The sequence below is a fragment of the Calypte anna genome, chromosome 4A (assembly GCF_003957555.1).
Source record: "Calypte anna isolate BGI_N300 chromosome 4A, bCalAnn1_v1.p, whole genome shotgun sequence".
Classification (NCBI taxonomy): domain Eukaryota; kingdom Metazoa; phylum Chordata; class Aves; order Apodiformes; family Trochilidae; genus Calypte; species Calypte anna.
The window spans coordinates 21969849-21991618 of record NC_044248.1 but is presented as its reverse complement, the minus strand read 5'-3'; the positions used below and the strand labels follow the sequence as shown (position 1 = coordinate 21991618).

Below are 21770 nucleotides of genomic sequence, written 5' to 3'. Positions count from 1 at the left end.
TTGTAGTTCCCACAGCACAAAATTCCTCCATCTTGGGGACAGAAAAAGAGGATAGTCACTAATAATTGCAGCACAAGTGCACCATATATACCATTCAGCCGGAAAGGTTAACTCCATACTTCTGCTAAGCTCAGCTGTTCTGCTGTTCTCCTTACTCTGCCTTGTGAGAGAGAGAAGTGGTACTTGCTTTCCACCTCTCAGTTCTTCTGAACTGCAGAGCCCTTTTTGGTCAGGGACTTTGGTAAGGGAACGAGGAGAGTAAAAGGGGATATAGAGTATGCACATGGAAAACAAACACTGCAAAGCTCCAGTTCTTAGTGTGCTAACTTTGATAACTCTTTTACTGCTAGCACTTTGTTGTGTGCATATCTTACTATGGGTGATTGCTATCACACTACACCACTTGCAGCTTCAACAAGTATGTCTAGAGAACGGCTTGGCCAATCCTGGTGCACTCTCTGAAGCCTCTGCAATGATGCAAAGCACACTGAAATTGTGTAAGGAGTTTTAAATGGCATTATGTGGAAATTCTGGATATGAAGACTTTATAAAGCCACTTAATTACAGGGTAGTATCCAATCAAGTTCTCTTTGGGCTTGAGTGGGCAGGTGACATATTGAATAAGAAAGCAGCGCAGCTTCTTATGTCTTGAAAATCAATGTAAAGAAGCAGAGCTCATTATGGGAGCAGGGGGTAAGGGAGGTGAGGGTGGTGTAACATCAGCTGCAGCTGAGTGTCTCAGACGTGGGAGATGAGAACATTTATATCAGTTAAGGATCTGATTATTTGATTTAAAGCAGATTAATAAGGAAACTAGTGAGCTCCACAGCTGCACAGATATCCCACTTTGAGACAAGAAAATGTGGGCAATGCCACTGCTATTAAAATCTACTGTGAAACCCTCAATTAATTGTAAAAAATTAGCATGACTGAATTCAGCAGGGCTGAATTTTCATCCAATAGATGAAAGATGACACCAAACTGGGAAGAACAGTTCAAGATACTCTTCCCATTTGAAATTAGATCTGAAGACAAAGGTATCAGTAGATGCATTTTAACATACTGAGAGGACAGAAAATCTGAGTATCTCCATCAAAATATGTGTTGCCATCAGGCTGAGGGAGGTAATTCTTTCCCTCTGCTCCACTCTTGTGACACCCCACTTGGAGTACTGAATCCAGCTCTGGAACCTCCAACTGAAGCTGTTGTGCCAAGTCCAGAGGAAAGCCACAGAGATGATCAGAGGCCCTTGTAAAAAAGTCCCCCCCCAGCCTTCTTGTAGTTGTCACTAGGGGTTGGTGAGACAGTGGCACAGGATGCCCAAGGAAAGTGTGGATGCCTTCTGCTTGGAAGTGTTCAAGGCCAGGTTGGATGGTGCTTTGAACAGCCTGGTCTGGTGTGAGGTGTCCCTGCCCATGCAAGGTGGTTGGAACTAGATAATATTTAAGGTCCCTTCCAACCCAAACCATTCTATGATTCTAGGAAAGGTATGCAGGTGATAATTACAAATGAAGTTATTACTGTAAGGAGTGCTGCTCTGGGCAATAAAAAAGATGTCTTGCAACAGGGATATGTATTTTCCATAGCATGTCATATGCATAGTATATATACATACAAATATAAACTGAACAGGCTTTCATTCTGTCACATCTCTTACCTCTCTCCAATACGATTTAGAGCTGTGACACACATCTGGAATGAATAATCAGGAGAGAATTCCAGAACAGTGCTGTGATCATACCTTAAATAATAAGTAATTGAATGAACCTGATTCCTACTGACATGATTACAATCCTTTTAATAGGAATGTCTGTTGATGCTTCCACTACACAGAAGCTTAGTCCATGACAGTGGCAGTATAAATAAGCATGGAAGTGGTAAAATATTATTTCTATTAATGTGCAGTTTCTTTTCTGCTTTTCTGTTTAGAAAAGATTTTCAAATCAGTAGATGAGGCCCATGGAAATGAAAAGACAAGTTGTGCTTTCCCCTTATACTGGTCATTATAGTTTCAGTATTTAAACTCCTGTATATCAACCAAGGAACCACTCCAATGCTTTTCAGAAAATCTGTTTGGATTTCACAACAGCAGTAATAAATGTCTGAGTCATGCAAACAGCTTGATTCATGGTATACTCTATGTGACCTCAGGACCTCTATGTGCTATTTCTTCAGAAACAATACCTTTTTAGGAGTCTTTTTGATTTGCTGTTGTTTTTATGAGAGAATATTTGGCTGCTAGTACCAGACGAGTATTTAAATTTTAAAACCATGTTAATTCTATGATGAATACTTTTAAGTCAGTTACTCATTGCCTCTTCTTCACAAAGCTGATCAGAGGACTAGTAGACCTTCCATATGAAGAAAGGCTGAGAGAACTGGATTTATTCAGCCTTGAGAACAGAAGGCTTAGGGGAGCCTTTAGTATCACGTAACAGTACATAAAAGGTGGCTAATAAGAAGATGGAGACTCCCTTTTTATAAGGAGTCACATGGAAAAGACAAGGGAAAATGGGTACAAGTTACTCCTGGGGAAATGCTGATTGGACTCCAGAAAAAGAAAATTAGAGCATGAGTACAGGTAGCCATTGGAATAATCTCCCAAGGGAAGTGGTGGATTCCCTTACACTGGACAGTTTTAAGACTCAGCTTGCCAACAGGATGCTGGGCCATCTCTTTTAAACTATATTTTTACCTAGAAAGGTTGGACCACATGGTCCTTGAGGTCCCTTCCCACCTGGCATTCTATGATTCTTTTAAAATGAACATCAATGTAATAAACATAAGAGTCAGTAGAACAGAAGCTTTCTAGAAAGTTTTGATGTCTGCAGTTAATGTGGCAAAGGCCATAATTCTAGTAGAAAGCATCACTAGCTTTTCTTAGCCTGTATTTCATCACTACTTTATAGCTGTCAGTAAAATTTTCATATATACATAGCCACTGTCAACTGGTATTCCAAGTTGCTTACAAGGACATAAACAATTCTATTAGAAGTTTAAAGATTCACAAGCTAGAGAAGAGCTGAATTTCTTACTATAAATCTGTTCACCAATGATCTGCAGTCTTCTGAACATGTTCATCAGACATGTTGGTCTTGGGAGAAAACAGAAAAAGTTGCCTGTAAATATGAAACACTGCAGTCCCTCCCAGCAAGTACAGCAGTGCTTTTTGGCCAAACTGAAGGGCTGATCACTGATTTCACAAATGTACACTTCAAGACAATGTTAACTTCATTGTTGTGACCAGTCTCAGAAAGGAGAAAAATTCAGCTGAAGCCATTCTCCTGCTTCCAGCAGAGTACAGTATCTTCCATGGAGTTTTTAGATTTCAACAGCATGGAAAGCATTGGAAATGTGGTGAAAGAGATGACAACACTTCACCTGGTAAAACAGAGATTTTAGGGCCAGATCTGTGAAAAACCATCATGAACTTTAGGCACTGGTGCCAGAAATAAGAGAAGATGCATTATGGGGCATATTAGACATTATTTGAACTGTCATTTGAGATACAAATAGAGGCAATATCCAAAAGCTGTATTTTCACTGAAGCTAGACAATTTGAGGCACAAAACTCGACTAAACAGCATGGCTGAAGGGGCTAAAAGAAAGCTAAAAGAATTCACATTAACTTTTGAACTTTGTATCACTAGTAAACAGTTCATATGCTTAATTCAAAGGTCTCCATTATGTACCTAAATCAAAAGAGAGGTGAATGGAGATGACAGTTTTAAATGGCAGCATATGGAAATGCTGGAAATAAAAGACTTTTTTAAAGGAAACCACTTTATCTGATAACATCCCAAACCTGTAATCCAATAACAAATGTTCAGTTACAGGTATACTAAAAAGACCATGTTATAGTGGAACCCAGCAGATAGATGAATTACAGTCTCAGGAATTCCGTTAGCTTTGCCATCTAACAGATAACTGTCAAAATGGTATGTATGTATTGGAACAATTTCAGAAAAAAAGAAACCAAGCATCTCCTAGTTTTTATCTTCATTTTATCACAGAATCACAGAACTGTCAGAGTTGGAAGCAATCTCAAGAGGTCATCCAGTCCAACTCTCCCACTAAAGCAGGATCTCCTATATCACATTACGTAGGACTGCATCCAGGCAGGTTTTGAATATCTCCAGAGAAGAGAATTCCACAACCTCCCTGGGCAGCCCATTCCAGTGCCTTGTCACCCTCACAGTAAAGTTTTTTCTTATGTTTAGGGGAACTTCCTATGTTCCAGCTTGTGCCCATTGTCCCTCATCCTGTCACTGGGAACGACTGAGGAGGGTCTGGCTGCATCTACCTTGCACCCATCCTTTCAAAGACAACTGTGAAAAGCTAAGTAGGAAACTGCCTCAGTACCTAATGAAATAGCATCTAATTACACAGTTCATTTCAAGGTCACTTTTGAAGGTGCTTTGGACCTACAGTCTCTAATTAAAACACCTTTCTGAACTAATGGCATGGATAAGGAAGAATATTTGGAGTCAAACTCAAGTGTTTGTTTTCAAAGCTTTCATTCTTGCAACACATTAGATACACTGAGATTTTCACAAGCAGAACAATTGTTTTTAAAACACATGGGAAGATCAAGACTGAGCTGCATACTGACAGACTCACAGACCACTCACAAAAGAGCAGGAAGGGTACCAAACTTCAAAGTCAGAAACGAATCTATGTAATTGTTTGTATAGAACATGTACAACTGTGTACACAACTGGGTCTCTATACAGAGACAAGTTTTGAAGTAATAGGTCACAAATGTGGAAAATAAAATCATCATCTGCCACATTTAGAATAGATTACTTACCCAAAAGATACATTCACAAATTTCAGCCTCGCTCTAAAGTATTACAGAATAAATCACACACAAAAAGTGGAATTCAAGGCAACTCCGTATCCATCAATGTATTTAGAATACCTATCTATCAGGCTTTATAAAGGGACTGAAGCCAAGGCATTGCATAGTACTCATTTACTAGGAGTAATAGGTCTCCCTCAGCCTGACATTGTGCTTTTAAGATGAGAAAGGATCCAAAAAACCTCAGGTGAGATGACCTTAGTGGAAACCGTAGTCCAGGATAAAGACAGTTCTTAACACTTCCTTGAAAAGCTCCACAGTGACACTGATGCTGAAAGGCTTCCTTTTTCCCTAAGCCTCAATATGATAAAGTAGGCATGCTCTGAACACATGCATCCATGAATGGAAAAAAATCTAATTGTACACTGTCTGAAATTCTTTGTGGGGCTGGGGGCATCCCTGAGCATTGTAAATTTGTAATGATTCATAAACTCCTTTAAAACACCCAAGTTTCAAAAAGTCTGATTTCTGATAGACTCAGAAATACACCTAGAAAGGAAAGAACCATTAAGGGGATGAATTTGTCATGACAAATGTTAATAGCACAGCCCTAAGGCATGCTCTGAACTACAATTTGTATTAATCTTGAAGATCCTAACATAGCTATTAAGAAATAAAAAGAGTCTATTCACTTAACCACAAACATTTAAGATTAAATAATTAAATAGGTGGTGAAAACAAATTAACTATTCTGGACAAGGAAAGTGGATACTGACAGAAAAAGATGAAGAATCCACTAAACAGGGCACACTAAATACAGTGTTACATATTTTTTTTCCTACATTCACCTGTGGAATAGTGGAACACGTTGACAAAGGAACTAGGAGACTAAATTAGGTACATTACAGGCACCCATGTAAGAGCTAAGGACATGATACAAATGCAGACATAATATAAAGAGGCACTGAAGAAAGCAGTGACAGAAAAGAGCAAGTTGGATTAGATAACCTTAGGGATGTAGAGAAAGAAACCAAATACATCAGCTTTATGTTCTCTCCATGGAAAACCAAGTCAATTGACAGAAAAGATGCAGTCATAGTCTGGTGCAAGGCTTCTAAATGGCACAGAGGTGCTGTGAAAGATTATATTTCCTGCACAGTTATTTCAGATAAAAAATCACTGACTGTCCTGCTGAGACAACAGACTGTTCCAGAGCGAAGCTGGGAAATGTTCATGGGAACATAAGTATTGGAACAAATAAATTCAACAGCAGAACTGGAATCCTACACACAAGCCACTATCACTCAATGAACTCCAACAATGGCTTAGGAAATGGGCTTTTACAATGCTGCAACAGTACTTGTGACAGGAGACAGACAGTTGTAAAACAAGAAAAAAATCTCAGCTGAGAAGAAATTACTTATCATTGCTATATATGCCTTAAACAAATATCAGCAAATAGATAAAGCGGGACAAAATAAAACAGCCTGCAGTCAATTCCAGATATTTAATTTTCTTGGAAAATACTTTTAAGGTTATGTTGAGCATTACTTCAGTTGAAAAGAAATTGATCTTAACATCATATTCCTATTTCAATTTTTGTAAGAGGGAATCAAAGATGTCACCTTGGTCCATTTTCTTCTTCAAATATACGATCAGCTCTGTCAATGGCATTCCTGTACTGCCTATTACATCTCTACCTTAAATCAGCATGTCATCTAATATTCTTTTTGATCTGGACTGTTCAAGTCTCATTTAAAAAGTGTTTACTCTTACAGAACTTCACAAGCTCTGAAAACTGAATATATATTTAAGACCCTTTGGCACTTGTGGCATCTTCACTTCCAAAGCCAAAGGCTTCATGTCTAACTAGGCTTGGACAGAATCATTCCAGGGAATACACTGGCCCTTAAAATAGAGTATCTACTTTTAAATACAGCTGAGTCAAAATTTATCTAATATTAGAACTTTGAAAAAAAACTCCATATTGTTTCATCATTAGAATTGTATTAGTATTTCTTTATGTACTTCTGTTGGCTATTGTTTTGGTGTCAATAGTTCACATAACATATACACTATCACTACTCAAAGAGCTTTGCAGTCTATCAAAAAAACCAGTTTAGACCCAAACTGCTGAGTAAGTCTTTGGTGGCAGAAGAAATGTGCAGTAATTTTTTTTCTGGATTCACAAAAGCAGGAAACGGGAATTTCAGGTGCCTAAAAGTTTCAGCTTCAAAATTATTCTACCATTTGCTCCAGTTAACTGAGACTGTTCCCACAACTCATATTAATTAACTTTTCACAGCCCCTTCTCTCAGGACAGTGCCAGTACACCATGACATTCTGAAGGCAATGCTGAGTCATTAAAATAAGTAATCTATCTGTTTAAACAGCTTAACTTGAAGCAGACGTTTTCCAGTGCCCAAAATGAAAAAAAACCAAAACAAAAAACTGTGAGAAGCAAGGAACATTTGTCAGTAATCTTTCTAATACACTTGCAGAGCAATACTGTATTTCAGATGGTTCAAATTTATTTTTTCTCTACTTTATAGAAAATTCTTGTATTTTCAAACTTGTTTGACAAAAAATTATGTTATTGCTGCACTTTCTTTCAGATCCTATTAGTAGGAGTTATTTCCTAGAAGGTTATCAAGCTTAGCTTGCCTATGTAATAGAAAAGACTTACCTTCACAGCTGAACATCCCTGGTATTTCACAATGACTTGTAAACTGAAAGGATTTGATGCAAAGGCAGAAAAATTATGAAATGCTAAAGTGTCACTTTTGTAGTTGTCATTTCCTAAGTGTAGTTGCACTTTATAATGACATAGGGCTTGATGTAGAAAATGTGTAGAAAAAAATTACCTAAGGACTGCAAAAAGCAATAGAAGCCAATGGATTTACCTATTTTTAAATGGAGAGCTTGAAAATCATGACATAAAGCAAGATCTATGAGGGGATCTAATGAAATGTAATGAATTACAAGCTTTGTACAACAAATATGGGAGGAAAGATATGACAGATAGAATGACAAAAAAAGAAAACTGTACTAAAAGCAAAGGTTCCAGGGAGAACAAAAAATAGAGGTCACGTGTACACAAGTAGTTAGAAATATAGTATTCAATATATTGATGCAGATTGAAAGAAAAAGGTCACTTCTAAACTTTGAGTATGGATATAGAGCAATGAAATCTACAGAGGACTGGGAAGATGGTTCTGGAAAACAATAAGGGAAAGGGCAACTGATGCCCTTTTGTTAGGACTTCAATAGAAGATTTTTTCAAGTCTGTTCTTTTGAAGGAGCACAAATAACAACATTGGAGAGCTTGCTGCCATTTGTTGTTGAAGAGCTGGAAAAACAAGCTAAAACTGCTTGAAAACTCCAGAGAAATAAAGGGCAAGAGAAAAATGACAAAATGAACTATGCCCACTTACGTTTATTATTCAGTATTTTAGAACAAGCTGGATAACATGCAGTTCTATTTTAGTTACATGCAGCAAAATGCTCCCTTATCCTTTTCTGATAATGAACAGGTAGGAAAATTGAATCAAATTGATTCCCTCTTAATCCTGCAATCTAAAATGGTCCGAAGTCTGGTGAAATAGAGATGTCCTGCACAAAAAAACAGGTCCTTCCATAAAGCCTTCTTATGGCAAGGTTTATGATAGGGTCTGGTATCACGCACACCCATCTCTCACAGGTGGTGCAGAAGTATCCTTGAAGTAGATGGACTGTTCTCAGTGGTGGCTGAGAATTCCAAGTTGAAGCTAAAAACTAAGTTGAATTATTATTATAACCTGTAAATTAATTTCAATTAATTTCAGGACAAATAAGTTGGGCAACTTACCATACACCAGGATATTTCTCAAATTACTCTAACCTCAACACCCCCTCCTCAAACCAGAATGTTCAGGTCTCTGAGGAGTCCAGTTTCTTTCCCAGGAGCAAGAGAAATAATAGAAAGCAAGAAAGCATGACAGAGAACAGCACTTATTTGAGGCTGTTAGCTGAATGACACCCTGTGGATTAAAATCACCTTGAATGACTGAAAGTTTGCATGGAGACCCTCACTGTTCACCATGAGTGCGTGATGGCTGCAGCTCCCACCACTGGGTGGGCTGTTGGACTTCAAGTCTGGAGAACGATCTCCAGTAGCACAGTCTGTGCAGGTACACACACAGAAAAAGAGTAGTAGTTTAGTTCTAATAACTACTTTCACACTTAAACCTCTGAGAGGAAGGTTGGGTTTAGGATTACTGCCTAATTAGTGCCCTGCTATAGCTGACCTATTAATCTAACTTTTTCAGTTATATTTTATTCCTAACTTGTCAGCTCATCTGACTTTTTTCTTACCCCCACAGAGGTTGTTTTGAATACAGAAGGCACAGTATTACCTTAATTTACAGATTATCATCAGTCAGTCCTTTATTTCCAGTAACATTCCAAGATACTAAAAATTTCCATTTGTTAGTGTTTCCAGAAAAAATAGTTTGTCATACACTACATCTGTACTTATCACATAAATATGTAGAAATGCTCCTAAAAATTCCCAAAATCATTTATATAAACAAACAAATAAATATGCCAGTGTTACTGCTAGAAATTCCATTTATTTCATTGGAATACCTATATAAGAAAGTAGACACACAAAAAACACAACACAAGCAAATTCATGATTTGGAGATTTATTTGCAAAACAAGCAAGTTTCATGTTTTTGAGTGAAACAAGCAAACATTCTATCCAGCAATTCAAAAGATGGAAACAGGTGAAATCTCTATGAAATCTGAATCTGAGCAATAGAGTTTGCTGAGTAAATATGGGGACAGAAGATAATATGAATATCTACATATAAGCAAAATATCTTGGAAGTCAATTCACTGCCTCACCAGTAGTCTATGAAGATATCTCTGCCAGACTCCAGGGTAGCCAGACTCCAGTAAGCATCCTGGAAGCAAAGCCCTGTGACTGCAATAGCCTGAGAAAAGTAAGGGATCCAATTGAAAAGCTTACCAGGAAGGGATGCATCACCATCATGACAAATGTGATACCTCAGTACAAAACAAAGACCCACAACAAGCAGATTGCAAATTATGTGTCCACTGTATTGCTTCAACTTAGCTTATTTGCTTTTTTTTTTTTTTTTATCATTCATACTTCTGCATTTATGCTTTTAGGATTCATCCATATCTTTAGGACACCTTTTAGATAATGATTACTGCAAGTAGTATTAACAAGGTGCAAATGTAAGCTTTGAACAACTGTCTCCTCTAGATTGTCACAAAGCATTCTTACCAGGAAGGAACAATTACAAAAGCAGCACTCAACCTCCTTTTAAAATGCTAGCATTTATAATGCCCATAAGAACAGTGCAGCACCTCAGTGTACTACAGTGTACAAAAACAGATTTCACAGAATGTGTAATTGATCCCACAAGGGAGAGACCCAAGTCAGTAAGAACTCTAAAACAAGAGCTTTTCACTCAAAACCTGACAGTTCCACCCTCAATGGAAAAATCCAAAGGGCAAGGGGGAAGGAAAAAAAAACAAACTTCAGAAACAAAAAAATTAACAAGGATTGTGTGATACTACAAAGTTATCCTTCAATATAAGAGTAGTCATCTTCATGCCATCCTTGGCATGTTACCCAGTGGCCATGGGTTGTCCAAAGAAAGCTGTGCAAATGTATGATGAGCAAAAGCAGGACAAATTCCTAGGATTGTTCAAAAATAATTAAGCAAAAGTGGATATGTTAGGTAGATACAAAATATTGCTGGAAGAGAGTGCCTATGAACAGCACAGGGATTTTCCCATACAAGCTATGAAAAAAAAAAAAAGGCAGGTATCCAGCAGTCAACAAATGTTCACAGCTGACAATCTTATGAGGCACTGCAGAGATCCCCAGTAGAGGGATACACTGAATAAGCAAGAGAAGAAGCAATCAGCAGCAGAGCTGAAGAGAGCTGTAGGAGAAGCTGCAAAAGAAATGGCCAATTATTTGCTTAGAAAAAAGATGCTTGAAAATCTTTGCTGCAAGAAAGTGCAAGAAAATCTGATTGCATTTTGAACTCTACATAAAGTATTTCATATATGGTAAGACACAAAACTGGTTCTGTCTTCTCTGTACTTACCTGTATACAGAAAAGATGGAAAGTTGTTTTATCCAGTCTAATGGAGAATACTGTGTTAACCCTGTGGTCCTGGATGCTTACATGCAGGACAGATGCAACAAGCTTGGCCAGTGAAAGCCACATTTACCTGGCACTCATGGATCCTAAGGGCCCTGTGAGAGCTGTTTCAGTATGCATGAATTACAGAAACATTGAAGTTGTTCTAATTTATACCATGAACTAAGCCTACCATTTGTGTTTAGGTGGAGGAAAGATAAGGAAACATTACTGTCTTTTGCAACTGTCAGACAAGTAATGTTATTTTCTTATGTATGAGAGACCCTGTTTTCTAGAGGGAGTGTTTATCTCCACAAGAATTATATAAAAACATGTTATAATGTACCAGTGGATGTTGCACTAGGGAAAGAAAATAGGAAAATGAAAAGGTACTCTCTGTAAAAATATCCAAATAATTAGAGGCAATAAATGCCTTTATATATTTAGATTCATTAAAAAAATGTATATCACAAAATGAAAAAACCTTTGGTAAAAGTACCTTCTGAAGCATGATAAAAATCAGTAGGACTTCCACATGTTTTGATACAAATGCGTTTCTGTATATCCCCAAAAATATGAAATAGTCAAATACTGAGAAAATCCTTAGCAACAGGCATTACATTATCAGGAAGGAAGAATAAGATGGGCTTATGAAGCACTGCAGAGAATCTCAACAGTATATTTCCCTAAGCAATAAACCAAAAATCAAGGCAAGAGGTGAAAAGATAGTCATCAGAGGCAGATTGGTTAAAGAAATTTCCAGAGAAACAGCATACATATTTATGATGATGTTATATGTGGCAACAGAAACACAAGACAATCTCTTAAATTGGTGCTATAGCAGCGAAATCCTAATTCTGATATTTATTCTGCTAATTGAACATATTAAAGAACTGAGAGTTTCTAGAAAGCAAAAGAGGACAAAGATAGTATCAAGGATAAACTGACATGATCTGACTAGACAACTAGTACAAGCAAACTGACCTTGACCTAAGAAACAGAATAGCCATCTGGTTAAAACAAACCAAACCCTGGAAATAATAGCATCACAGTGGTAGATGGTCTTTCATATTCTTTATTGCCAAGGGTGTTCTTGAAGTACCAATTCTCAGACTTAACAGTTTATGTACCCACTTCACATTAAATTTTAATTGGCTTCCTGCTTCAGGGTACACAGATCAGGCACTGAGAAGTGCAATGCTCCTGATCTGAATGAGCTTTATTGCAAGGACACCAGTGATCCAACATAAATCTTGTTTTGACTACAAAGCCACAGTAAAGACTTATCTGCTTACCACATGTGGGACTTAAGGCTGTTGGGTTTAAGGCAGTATAGAAGCCTTCTTACTCAATGGGCAAGCACTGCAGCCAAAAAACTGAAAGGAAACTGGCACTGACCTTGGTAAGTGGTTTGCTACTGATTTCAGTAAAACCAGGATTTCACTTTTAGGAAAGGTATTTCCAGAGGTATGACACACTTCTGGGTTTAGTCCTCTCTCACAAAAGAGGAAAGGTTAACTTGTAAATAGAATAATAGAATTTGCTATCTGCCTCTTCTGGAGCAGCAAAAAGACAGACAAGAGATGACATTTTTGTTCTTGTTGTAAGAATAGAGAGGTGTTCATTAACATTAGGTACAATAGTAAAAGCCAATAAACTGATAGAAAATACATTTAAGTAGTGAGAAAACCCTTCTTGAGCTAGAATGAAGAGAATAAGCTGTAGCCTGAGGTGAAGGGTGACTAAAAGGATTTGTTGAATACCTTGGATATTAGACTTTATGATCAAGAAGGTCCCTTACAATTCTTTGTTCTAAGCAAGAACTGATTCAGTAACACAGATGTAGGAAAGGCTGGGAAATGCAATGTGGCATAATGGAAATGTGGGTTTTGTCAAGTTGCAATGATGTGAGCCTGTATGTTAGGTGGAGGTATTATAGCACTCAAGTTAGAGAGGGCAAACATAAACTGTTAATAAAAACAAGTGTGTGGGGGGGAGCTATTTATAGGCCATTAATTACTCATCCAAACTGAAACAAAAATGCAATTGAAGTAACTGATTCATTCATATTTATGCAACCTTAGATTTCTCATAATATGTAAGTCCTGTATTTTCAACAATACCCAGTCTCAAAAAAAGTCTGTGAATGCTGTTACTTGAGGAAAAAATAAAAAAGGTACTGCATTTCTTAATTTTATGAGGAACTCTGGGACATTTTACTGAATGGGGCAAATCGAGGATGTTAATGTGGAAAATTCACATAAAGAGGTCCTTCATTTGAGTATCTCCAGCACAAAAATATCAGTACCCTAAATGTATTACACTAAGAATACTTGTGTCACCTCTCAAAATTAAATTGCTTCTTTTGTCCTCAACCCAGACAGGAAATGGAGTGTGTCCTTAAAAATAAAGTAAAACTACGGGGTAGAAGACTGCTCATCACTCAGTATAGAAAACAGGAACATCAAATGAAATCTACATCTACCACAGGGTAAGGGGAAGCGACATTCATTATTTTCCCCCAAAACACACATAAAGGTGTGGAAAGGTATTTGCTGACACTTTTTTAGGGTGTGACTGGACTGCAGTTTTAAAGGTTGATTCCTGTGCTCATGCCCATTCCTCCCTTTGGCCAGTGGCTATAGAGCTGGCCAGCTTCTCTGCCTAAATAACACAGTCCTGGCTGCTGCACTGTAACCACACTGGGCTAGCACTTAGGTGCAGCTGATGTGGCCAGGTAACAATATTTTTGTTACCAATTGAGCTTATACAATACCAGGAAAGAAGCTGATCTCTGTCAGCACTGGGGCAGAGATCTCTACTTGGTAACCTCTCCCTGAAGACCAGTTCCTTTTGCTAACCTTGTACCCCAAAAGAAAAGTCAAGGTAGTCAAGGTGAGACAATATAAATAGACCTTATATTTCAGCATCTTATGTAGAATTATACTTCAGACCATGTTGAGTGATGTTTCTGTAGTCCTAAGTGAAAAAATTACATTTATCACCAAACTTAACAGAAGTAGCTAAATAGTCTGTTTAAGGGTATGAACAGAAAAATAAAAGATAACTGAAACCACCCATAAACCCTTCCAGCTGCCTGGTATGTACTGGAGTAGAAAACCCCAGTGCTTGGTCACACACAGCAGGGTTTGAAATCATCTGCTTCTATTCCCTTGTTCATTTTAAGAGAATAGGGGACCTTAGAGAGATTAGACAGGTTGGGTGAAGCCTTGAAGGACCTCCTTAGAACTCTGGCAATGGAAAAGATGAGGAATCCTCACAATAATAATAATTTTAAAAATCCAGCCCCTTCCCCAACCTCAGAATACATAATTACCCAATTCAAGTCCCTAACTGAAGTGTAAGACTCAGAAATAATCAAGAACTGCACTTCTGTGATAATCAGTACAGTAATAACTATTCTTCAAAAAGCTGACCTACCTTTATGACCTGGTACTATATTAGATGCCTTATAAAACCAATAAAACAAAAACAAAAAGAGCTGAAAGCTTTTACTTCTGGTGCATGATGTTTCTTCAAGGAAGGGGCTTAAGTTTGCCTTTTCTTAACAGATAAAAACCTCATTTGAAAAAGAATTACAGGACCCAAAACTTTGCACACTTCATGGTCAGTTATTACAACAATACTATTTAAAAACTACAGAAGTCATTATTTGAGCTGTAAAGAGACTTAATGATTACACCTTAGTTTTTGCTCCACTTGAAAAGGAAAAGATTAAGTGGTTTGCAGGCTTATCTGAACCTCAGGTTATTGGCAAGGTTTTCTTCTTTTTAATATTTTATCCATTTTTAAAACTAAATAAAAAGATAATCAGAACTGTATTCTGTTGTGTGAGGTGGGAACCTTGGTTATACCACCAAATTATAATACTGTTCATCTCTGAGATTCCAGGAGAGCTAGATTTTGAAAGAACACTTCTTTAGTAGCAGCATCTTTATTATAGTCCCAAGTAACTACACATTTAAACACACATTTATTTATTAAATAAGCTAAATCCTAAAATGTTAACAAATTGTATTCTGTCATCCTGAAGATTTCTTAGTAACACCTGTCCTCCTGAAACAGAGGTTGGTAATAGTTTCTCAGGAATGGCAAAGGTGGAATTTGAGGTAGCTCACCTATGTGAATAGAAGACAAACTCCCAAGGTTGACAAGGTTCTTACATGAGGTTGCAAAATTAAACTGGGATGCATAGCTTTGAATTGCCACTTTGACATTTTTATTGCCTTAGGAAAATAAGCCTCATTGTACAAACAAAAGGGACATTGTCATAACATCACTGGATGCCTACTGTTGTTAGCATTCTCTGTCACTAAACTAGACTTGCTGACAATGTATTTCTAGTGCAAGACAATGAAGCATTTACATTATAACAAAACAGAAGTGGGTAATGTAAAAAAGAAACAGAAAAAAAGAGAATTAAATTAGAAATTGCTAATGAAAAGATGAAAAAAAATTTGAGAAAAGGGAAAAAGACTCAAAAAATGTAGTATAGGGTCTCAGTACCAGTCTGCTGGCAGCAGCAAAAAAAAAGAGTGGTGCTTGTAAAAACTTCAGAATGCAGAATCTTGCAGAAAGATTAAATATCTGAGTTTGACAGACATATTAGTAAGAAGAGTATGTCTACCTTTGGTCACTGACAGAACAGTGCCATTTTGACATATTTCTGAAGTAAATCTTTGCTTCACTAAATTATTGAATTAAAACCAGTCTGAAGAACAGCTTTATTTGGAGTGTATTTTTAATGCTCAGTTCTGTTCAACATTTGGCAAAGTTCATCTAGCCATCTTCACTAGACATTTTCCCTTCTCCCAAACAGCTTACCATTTTTAATACTGGAAGTTATTCATGTCTGAAATAATGTTCATTGCCATCAAGATCTCAGTTTTCCTTAGAACTCTGAATTTGTGCTACAACTTGATCTTCAAGTTTTCTCCCTTGAGTCAAATATTTGTCAGGCTAACCATTTTCTCTTCATCTCTCAAAAGATGTCCATGGATCACCTGTGAAAAAAACAGTAATTCCATTAGTCTGAATTCATAACAAGAGTTTCTTCTATTAGATAAAACAATCTTCATTAGAGTATTTAATATTATAATATTAACACTAAAAAACCAAAACATCATCAAGAACAATCATTCTGAAAAGGGTGATGGCATTGTCAATCTGATAATCAAAAGACACATCCATTTTTTATATTTAAATTTATATTCTAGGAAGTGCACTAAGAGAGAAACACACTTCAACTAGATTCTTACAATGCTCAAAAAAAACTCAGGGCCAGTTTGAAAAGCCTCCAAAATAAAATGCTTACTGGTAGATTTCATCCTCCCATTTTACAACAGCTGTACTATTTAACAAATGCTGGATTTTAAAAAAACAAAAACAAACAAAAACCACCCCTCCTAAGTAGCTGTGTTCCTTAGCTGTTCCATAAGCAACTTCACTGATCCTACAGATTTTGGTCAAGGATTACTCTTTGAGTTCATTATTCTTCTGAGAACTCAGAGCTGTCTTTACAGAGCTGTTTGGATCTCATGCAGCTGAGGGAGCTTTAGCACACAAACACTGTTTTGTCCCCTTCTTCATTGCTGTCTCATTATTTGTCCCCTTCTTCATTGCTGTCTCATTCAGAACAGTAGCAACACATACTGAAGCTTAAGCACGTGTGCAGTCCTAGTGAAGTTATCCATATCTTGCTGCTCTGTAGAGCCACAGGGCCTCAACAATGTCAAACTTCCCCTCTGCCTTCTTCACTAGCAACAAAACCATGTTTTAGCAACAAAGCAATTGGGACAAGGACATAGGAAACTTGGAAAAAGTGCAAAACCCCAAATGCATCTAGCACAGAACAGATGGGAGAGAAGGGGTGGGGAGTGTGTGTGTGTGTGTGCAGCTTTCTGCCCTGATGTGGCAGGTAACTAGGTGCTAGTTACCCCTTTGGCATCAGTCCCTGTGTTACCCCAAGTATCATGTCAAGTATTAGCAAACAAGAGAGGCACAGAAGAGTGAGGCTGCTGGGGCTCTCTTCTTGCCCAATTTAGGCACCCTTCCAACACAGGGGGTCTCTTGCAGGGGTAAGTCAGGGCACCTCTTGCCCTTCACACAAACAGCATCCAGGAAAAAGCAAGTCACCCAGCCAAGAGAACAGTTTCAAAAGCAAGAGAAAGAGCAAGAGGTGTAGTAGAACTTAAGAGAGCTTTCTTTATTGACCTTAAGAATGGTTCAGTCCTGCAATCACTGAGTACCCAAATCCCCCTGTCACTAAAATGACAGGTATAGGTAAACTGACATTTTAATTCAACAAGCAGTAAACTAATCTCCATAGTCAAAGACTTAAAACTGTCCCCTAACCTTGTTCTTGATGCATTGTTTTTCTTGGTGTGGGTAACAACAAAGGCATAAGGATACTAGCAATCACTGAATTTGTGTTTAATATTACGTAAATAACTTCAGATAATCTCTTCAGTTTTCTGAGATGCTCTAATCCAGTGTTAATCACTTCAAGTAATATACTACTTGTTGCAAAGACTACTAGTAGTTCTTTAATCCAACTTCCCTAAAGCTAGTTATTTCATCTTTTCAGGTTGGAACTGATGAGTAACATTCTTTCTGATTTATGGCTAATGATGGAAAATGAGATGCATTAGGATGATTACACCAAAAATCTTCTTAAAATGAGTTATTTTCATGCTTTCTAAAACTAATTAAAGAAAGTACATCAGTTTAAATTTCAAGCTGCATGAATGTGCTATCAAGATATGGGCATTAAAATCCTTATGCCTTGAATGTTTCCCTTGAACTTTGTTTTAAAGTTAAAAGATCACAGACATCATAAACCATATTCAGCCTTTGTGTAGGACAGCACTGAATTGTAGTTGTTCCCATCAGGACTGAATTGGTGTCAGGTGCCTGTTAGACTACAAGTCACAAAAAAACTTATTACAAGTCAAATACATTAAATAAAAGAGGATCCTACCAGTTGCATCATCAGCTTCTGTGTCTAGAAGAGCATCTACTGAAGCCATGCTTGTGACTATGAAGGAGCCTGTAGTATCAGACACTCCTGGCTTGCTGAGACAAACTTCTTTGAGATACTGACTTCTCTGCTTTGATCAGTGTCTTTTACTAACCTTCTGACTGTCAGGAAGGTTATATCACTTGTTGAGATGGTTTTTCTAGGCCTTCCTACTATTCCTCAATGCACTTTTTAAACTGTAAGTCCATAGGTTCAATTTGTAGTTATCTTCCAAAAATAGCTATATATCAGAGTGGAACAGAGATGCAAGATGTTTTCCCCCACCAAATCCACCTTTCTGGAAAAGTGTTAAATACTCCTTCTTTCTGTTTGTCCTCTCTTCTTGCAAAGAAGGAAGAAAGTCTTCAGTGAAATACATTTTCTTCAGGAGGTATCTTCTGTTCCTCCCTGACCTTTTTCCAGTGGAATTTGCATACTGTATCCTCAATAAATGTGCCAGCAAGAGACTTAATATAGGTTGTTGTAAAGTCAGTTTTTCTCATTAGAGCTCTGTAAAAAGTTGTTACTGGCTTTATAATTAGCAAGTTACAAATTAGTTGCATGTATAAACCATATTATTGTCAATGTAATACCTTCCTCAATACTCTTATTTGTGTAAGTAAGACTTAGGAAACCATCTTGATACTTAGAAATATTGGGCCACAGTTTTCAAAATACTTATGTCTTATCATAAATTTACTCACATGAGTAACCCCTTCTTAATTTAGTGCTAATGAATTTAATGGTGCACTCATGTAAGTAAAGTTAATGCCCAGGTATAGGCTTTTGCAGGATAAGTCCAAACCACTTCACACACTTTTTTGTAGTATATTAATTATATTATTCCCAAAGTTTCTATTAATGCATGTACTAAAAAAAATTCTTCACTTTGAAGAAAAAATACTTGAAAGCTTTTAAATTTTTACTATTTATTTATCCTAAAACTGAATATAAGCTATTTCCCATCTTGGACCAAGTATCTACTTGCTTTAATTAATCCTTAATTTCAGAGAATAAAGCAGTATTTAGTTCACATTCTAGTCTACTATAATTTATGTTCAAAATAATGCTTTGTTCTCCTAGTTAGAGGAGATAACAGTTGCCAGTTTGCTGCAGTTCTCAGCAGCCACTATGACACTCAAGGCAAGAATGAGAAATGCAAGAACATGTGTCAGGATTCAAGAGGGGTTACACGAGATTTACAGTAGAGAATATGTGCATGCATGGAGCCAAATCATTCAGCTCTGTTTCCAGAAACAGGCACCACATTTATTTCAGATATATTACCAGACATATCCATATTGCTAACTACCCAGCAAAGTCATGAAATGTATTTAGTAATTAAGGGGGAGAATAATATCACTCTTCCTTCTGGAGTAACACCAGTAATATGCCTATCTCTACCCCTTCTACCACCATCTGAAAACCTCCCAGGGAACAAGAGTAGCCAAGCACTGACTTAGACTTCCAAAGCCTGATTATCCTCTCAAACATATATTTAGTATTGCAGTATGCAACCCTGCCAACTTCACTGAATGAAATTTCTGTCAATGAAAGCAAGAAGAGAATACAGCTTTTAGAATTCACAACAGTGACAACTGTAGGGAATGAACAGTGAAATCTCCTGGTCTTTCTTTTGATCCTGTGAGCTGGCATTCCACTCTGGCTGAATAAAACTGAAACATACAATCCATTTGAGTTACCTGGCTTAACCTCAGAAAGTTAAATAATACCACTGTTTGCCTGAGTCCAATATTAGCTACCTTTATTAAACTAGCTTATAGCAAAGCTCAGGCTCAATTTCACCCTCAGATAAATTTTAAGCCACTAGCTAATGAACTTAGTAGAGTTTTAATAAAGAACCTGACTGACAGCTGTGAAAAAAAAATATAAGCAGCCTCTCAACCATTCCAGAGTGAAATTCTGCTTTCATTAACAATGCAGCTCTATTCACATGCTCCCATATTTTTTTTCAATGAAAGATGCATAAGGGTTTGGAGTGCACAGATTTGGTACACGTGCACAGCAGCTGGTCTGACACGATAAAGCAGAATGAATCTGAGGAAGTTCCAGCCTGTCTGACCAATAACCCATGAACTAAGAGGGATTTACTCAACTGACGATCACAGAATCTACCATGTCAAAATTAGATTTATTTTTAAGAACGTGTCTAAATCTGTTTTCTGTCAGATGTTCACCATTCCCCAAAGAGCTAGACTGCAAAGAGGTGAAAAAAAGAAAACAAAATTACTGTCTTGGGTTTGTTTATTGGTTTGCTTTATTTTCCTGAAATGTCTGTAATTTAGAATTTGCTTGATTTGAAGCTCCAACCATAGTATTTGCTACTGGAGGCAATTCTGTAACTCAAAGAAAATCGATCAGAAGAGCAGCACCCAGCATGCACAGACACACACCGTGTGCCAAGCAGCAGCATTCCCAGCACCGGGTCTGCATTTTATCCTTAAACAAAGATCACTCCCCCCCCTCCTCACCACCCCTCCTTTTTTTTTTTTTTTTTACTAGGTGGGAACTGTCGAGAGCTAAAAATAGCACCACGATCCGGCAGCAGGCGCTAAAAATACCCTTACCCGCTCTACCACCGACTCGGTTCGGGAGATGAAGCCCTTGGCACCTGTCACAGCCCGTACCCGCCAGACGGGGATGAAGGCTGAGAGCGCCCAGCCCTGGAGTTCCGCGCCCGGGCAAAGTTCTACCGGCAGACAAAGAGGCCACAGCGCTGCGCCCCGCAGCCGCCACCCCCGTGGGACCGCCACCTCCCGACTCCGGGTGGCCCCCCGAGACACTTCCCCCTCACCAAACCCCCCTCTCAGCCGCCCCTTACCCGCGTTCCGCAGCTTCTTGTTGCGGTAGACGGAGAGGATGACAAGGAGGTTGCCCAGCAGGTCCACCACGATGGTGAAGATGAGGACGACGGCTAAGGTGGAGGTCACCCAGGGCGGGCGGCGGGGGGTGCCCTCGGACGGCGAGTCCCGCGGGAGGACGGAGCTGTTCAAGTCACTCCCGTTCACTCTCATCCTGCCGCCGCCTCCCCGGGACAGAGCCGGCTGAGAGCGGAGAGGCGACAAGTCGGGATGGAGGGGGTGTCCCGGCTGCAGCCGCGGGGCTTCCCGTCCTAGAGAAGAGGGGGGCTGGGGGCTCCTCCCATGGCTGCCACCACAGCTCCAGCAGGGAAGTTTCCCCGAAGTGTCCGTGTGTGGCTCCGGGACACTTTTATACCGCCCCCGCCCCTCCCCGCCCCTCCTCGCCCCTCCCCTCGCTGCCGCCGCCGCCGCCGCCAGGTGACACCGCGGCCGCCCCCGCCCCCGCCCCGCGTCGGCACGTGCACGGCCGGGGCTTCCAGCTGCCGCGCGGCGCTGGCGGCGGCACGGGGACACAGCGCCCCCCCGCGGCCAGGGGCGGGGCGGGGCCCGGGCCCGGCGGCCCCATTCACAGCGAGGCCCCTGCGTCCTCCATTCATGCCGGCGGCCGCTCAGCTCCATTCAGCGCCGGGCGCTCCATTCACCGGCGGAGGCGCGAGAGGGTTTCTCCGTCTGCGGCGATGCGGGTTGCAGCAGCGCGAGGAGTTATTTTTAGCTCCTGTGGTTAGCGCTGTCTCTTAATTAGGCGCGCGGGCTGAGCACCCCCTCCTCTCCTCCCCCGTCCTTATTTAACACCGCACTCGCACAGTAACGTGAGCGCAGCGAGGAACCCTCCACGGGGGAGCGGGTCGGTGCTGCTATAAAAAGCTCCTCGCGAAGCCGCGCTT

At 39.1% G+C, this 21770-nt stretch overlaps 1 protein-coding gene across 2 annotated transcripts in view; it reads right to left on the bottom strand.

The window, feature by feature from the left end:
* Positions 1-21167, bottom strand: part of MTNR1A (melatonin receptor 1A) — a 55427-nt gene extending 34260 nt beyond the window's left edge. Inside the window, exons 1-2 of one of the 2 annotated variants that reach the window (XR_003987526.1) lie at positions 20847-20924; positions 15835-15989 (exon numbers count right to left, since the gene is read on the bottom strand). Coding sequence is in view for 1 of the 2 variants with exons in the window: in XM_030449854.1 (XP_030305714.1) it covers positions 20847-21039 (193 nt within the window). In the remaining variant the exon portion in view is untranslated. Of the gene's footprint in view, positions 1-15834; positions 15990-20846 lie in introns of those variants that run through there. The other variant, XM_030449854.1, reaches the window with a different exon arrangement.
* Positions 21168-21770: the final 603 nt, after the last annotated feature.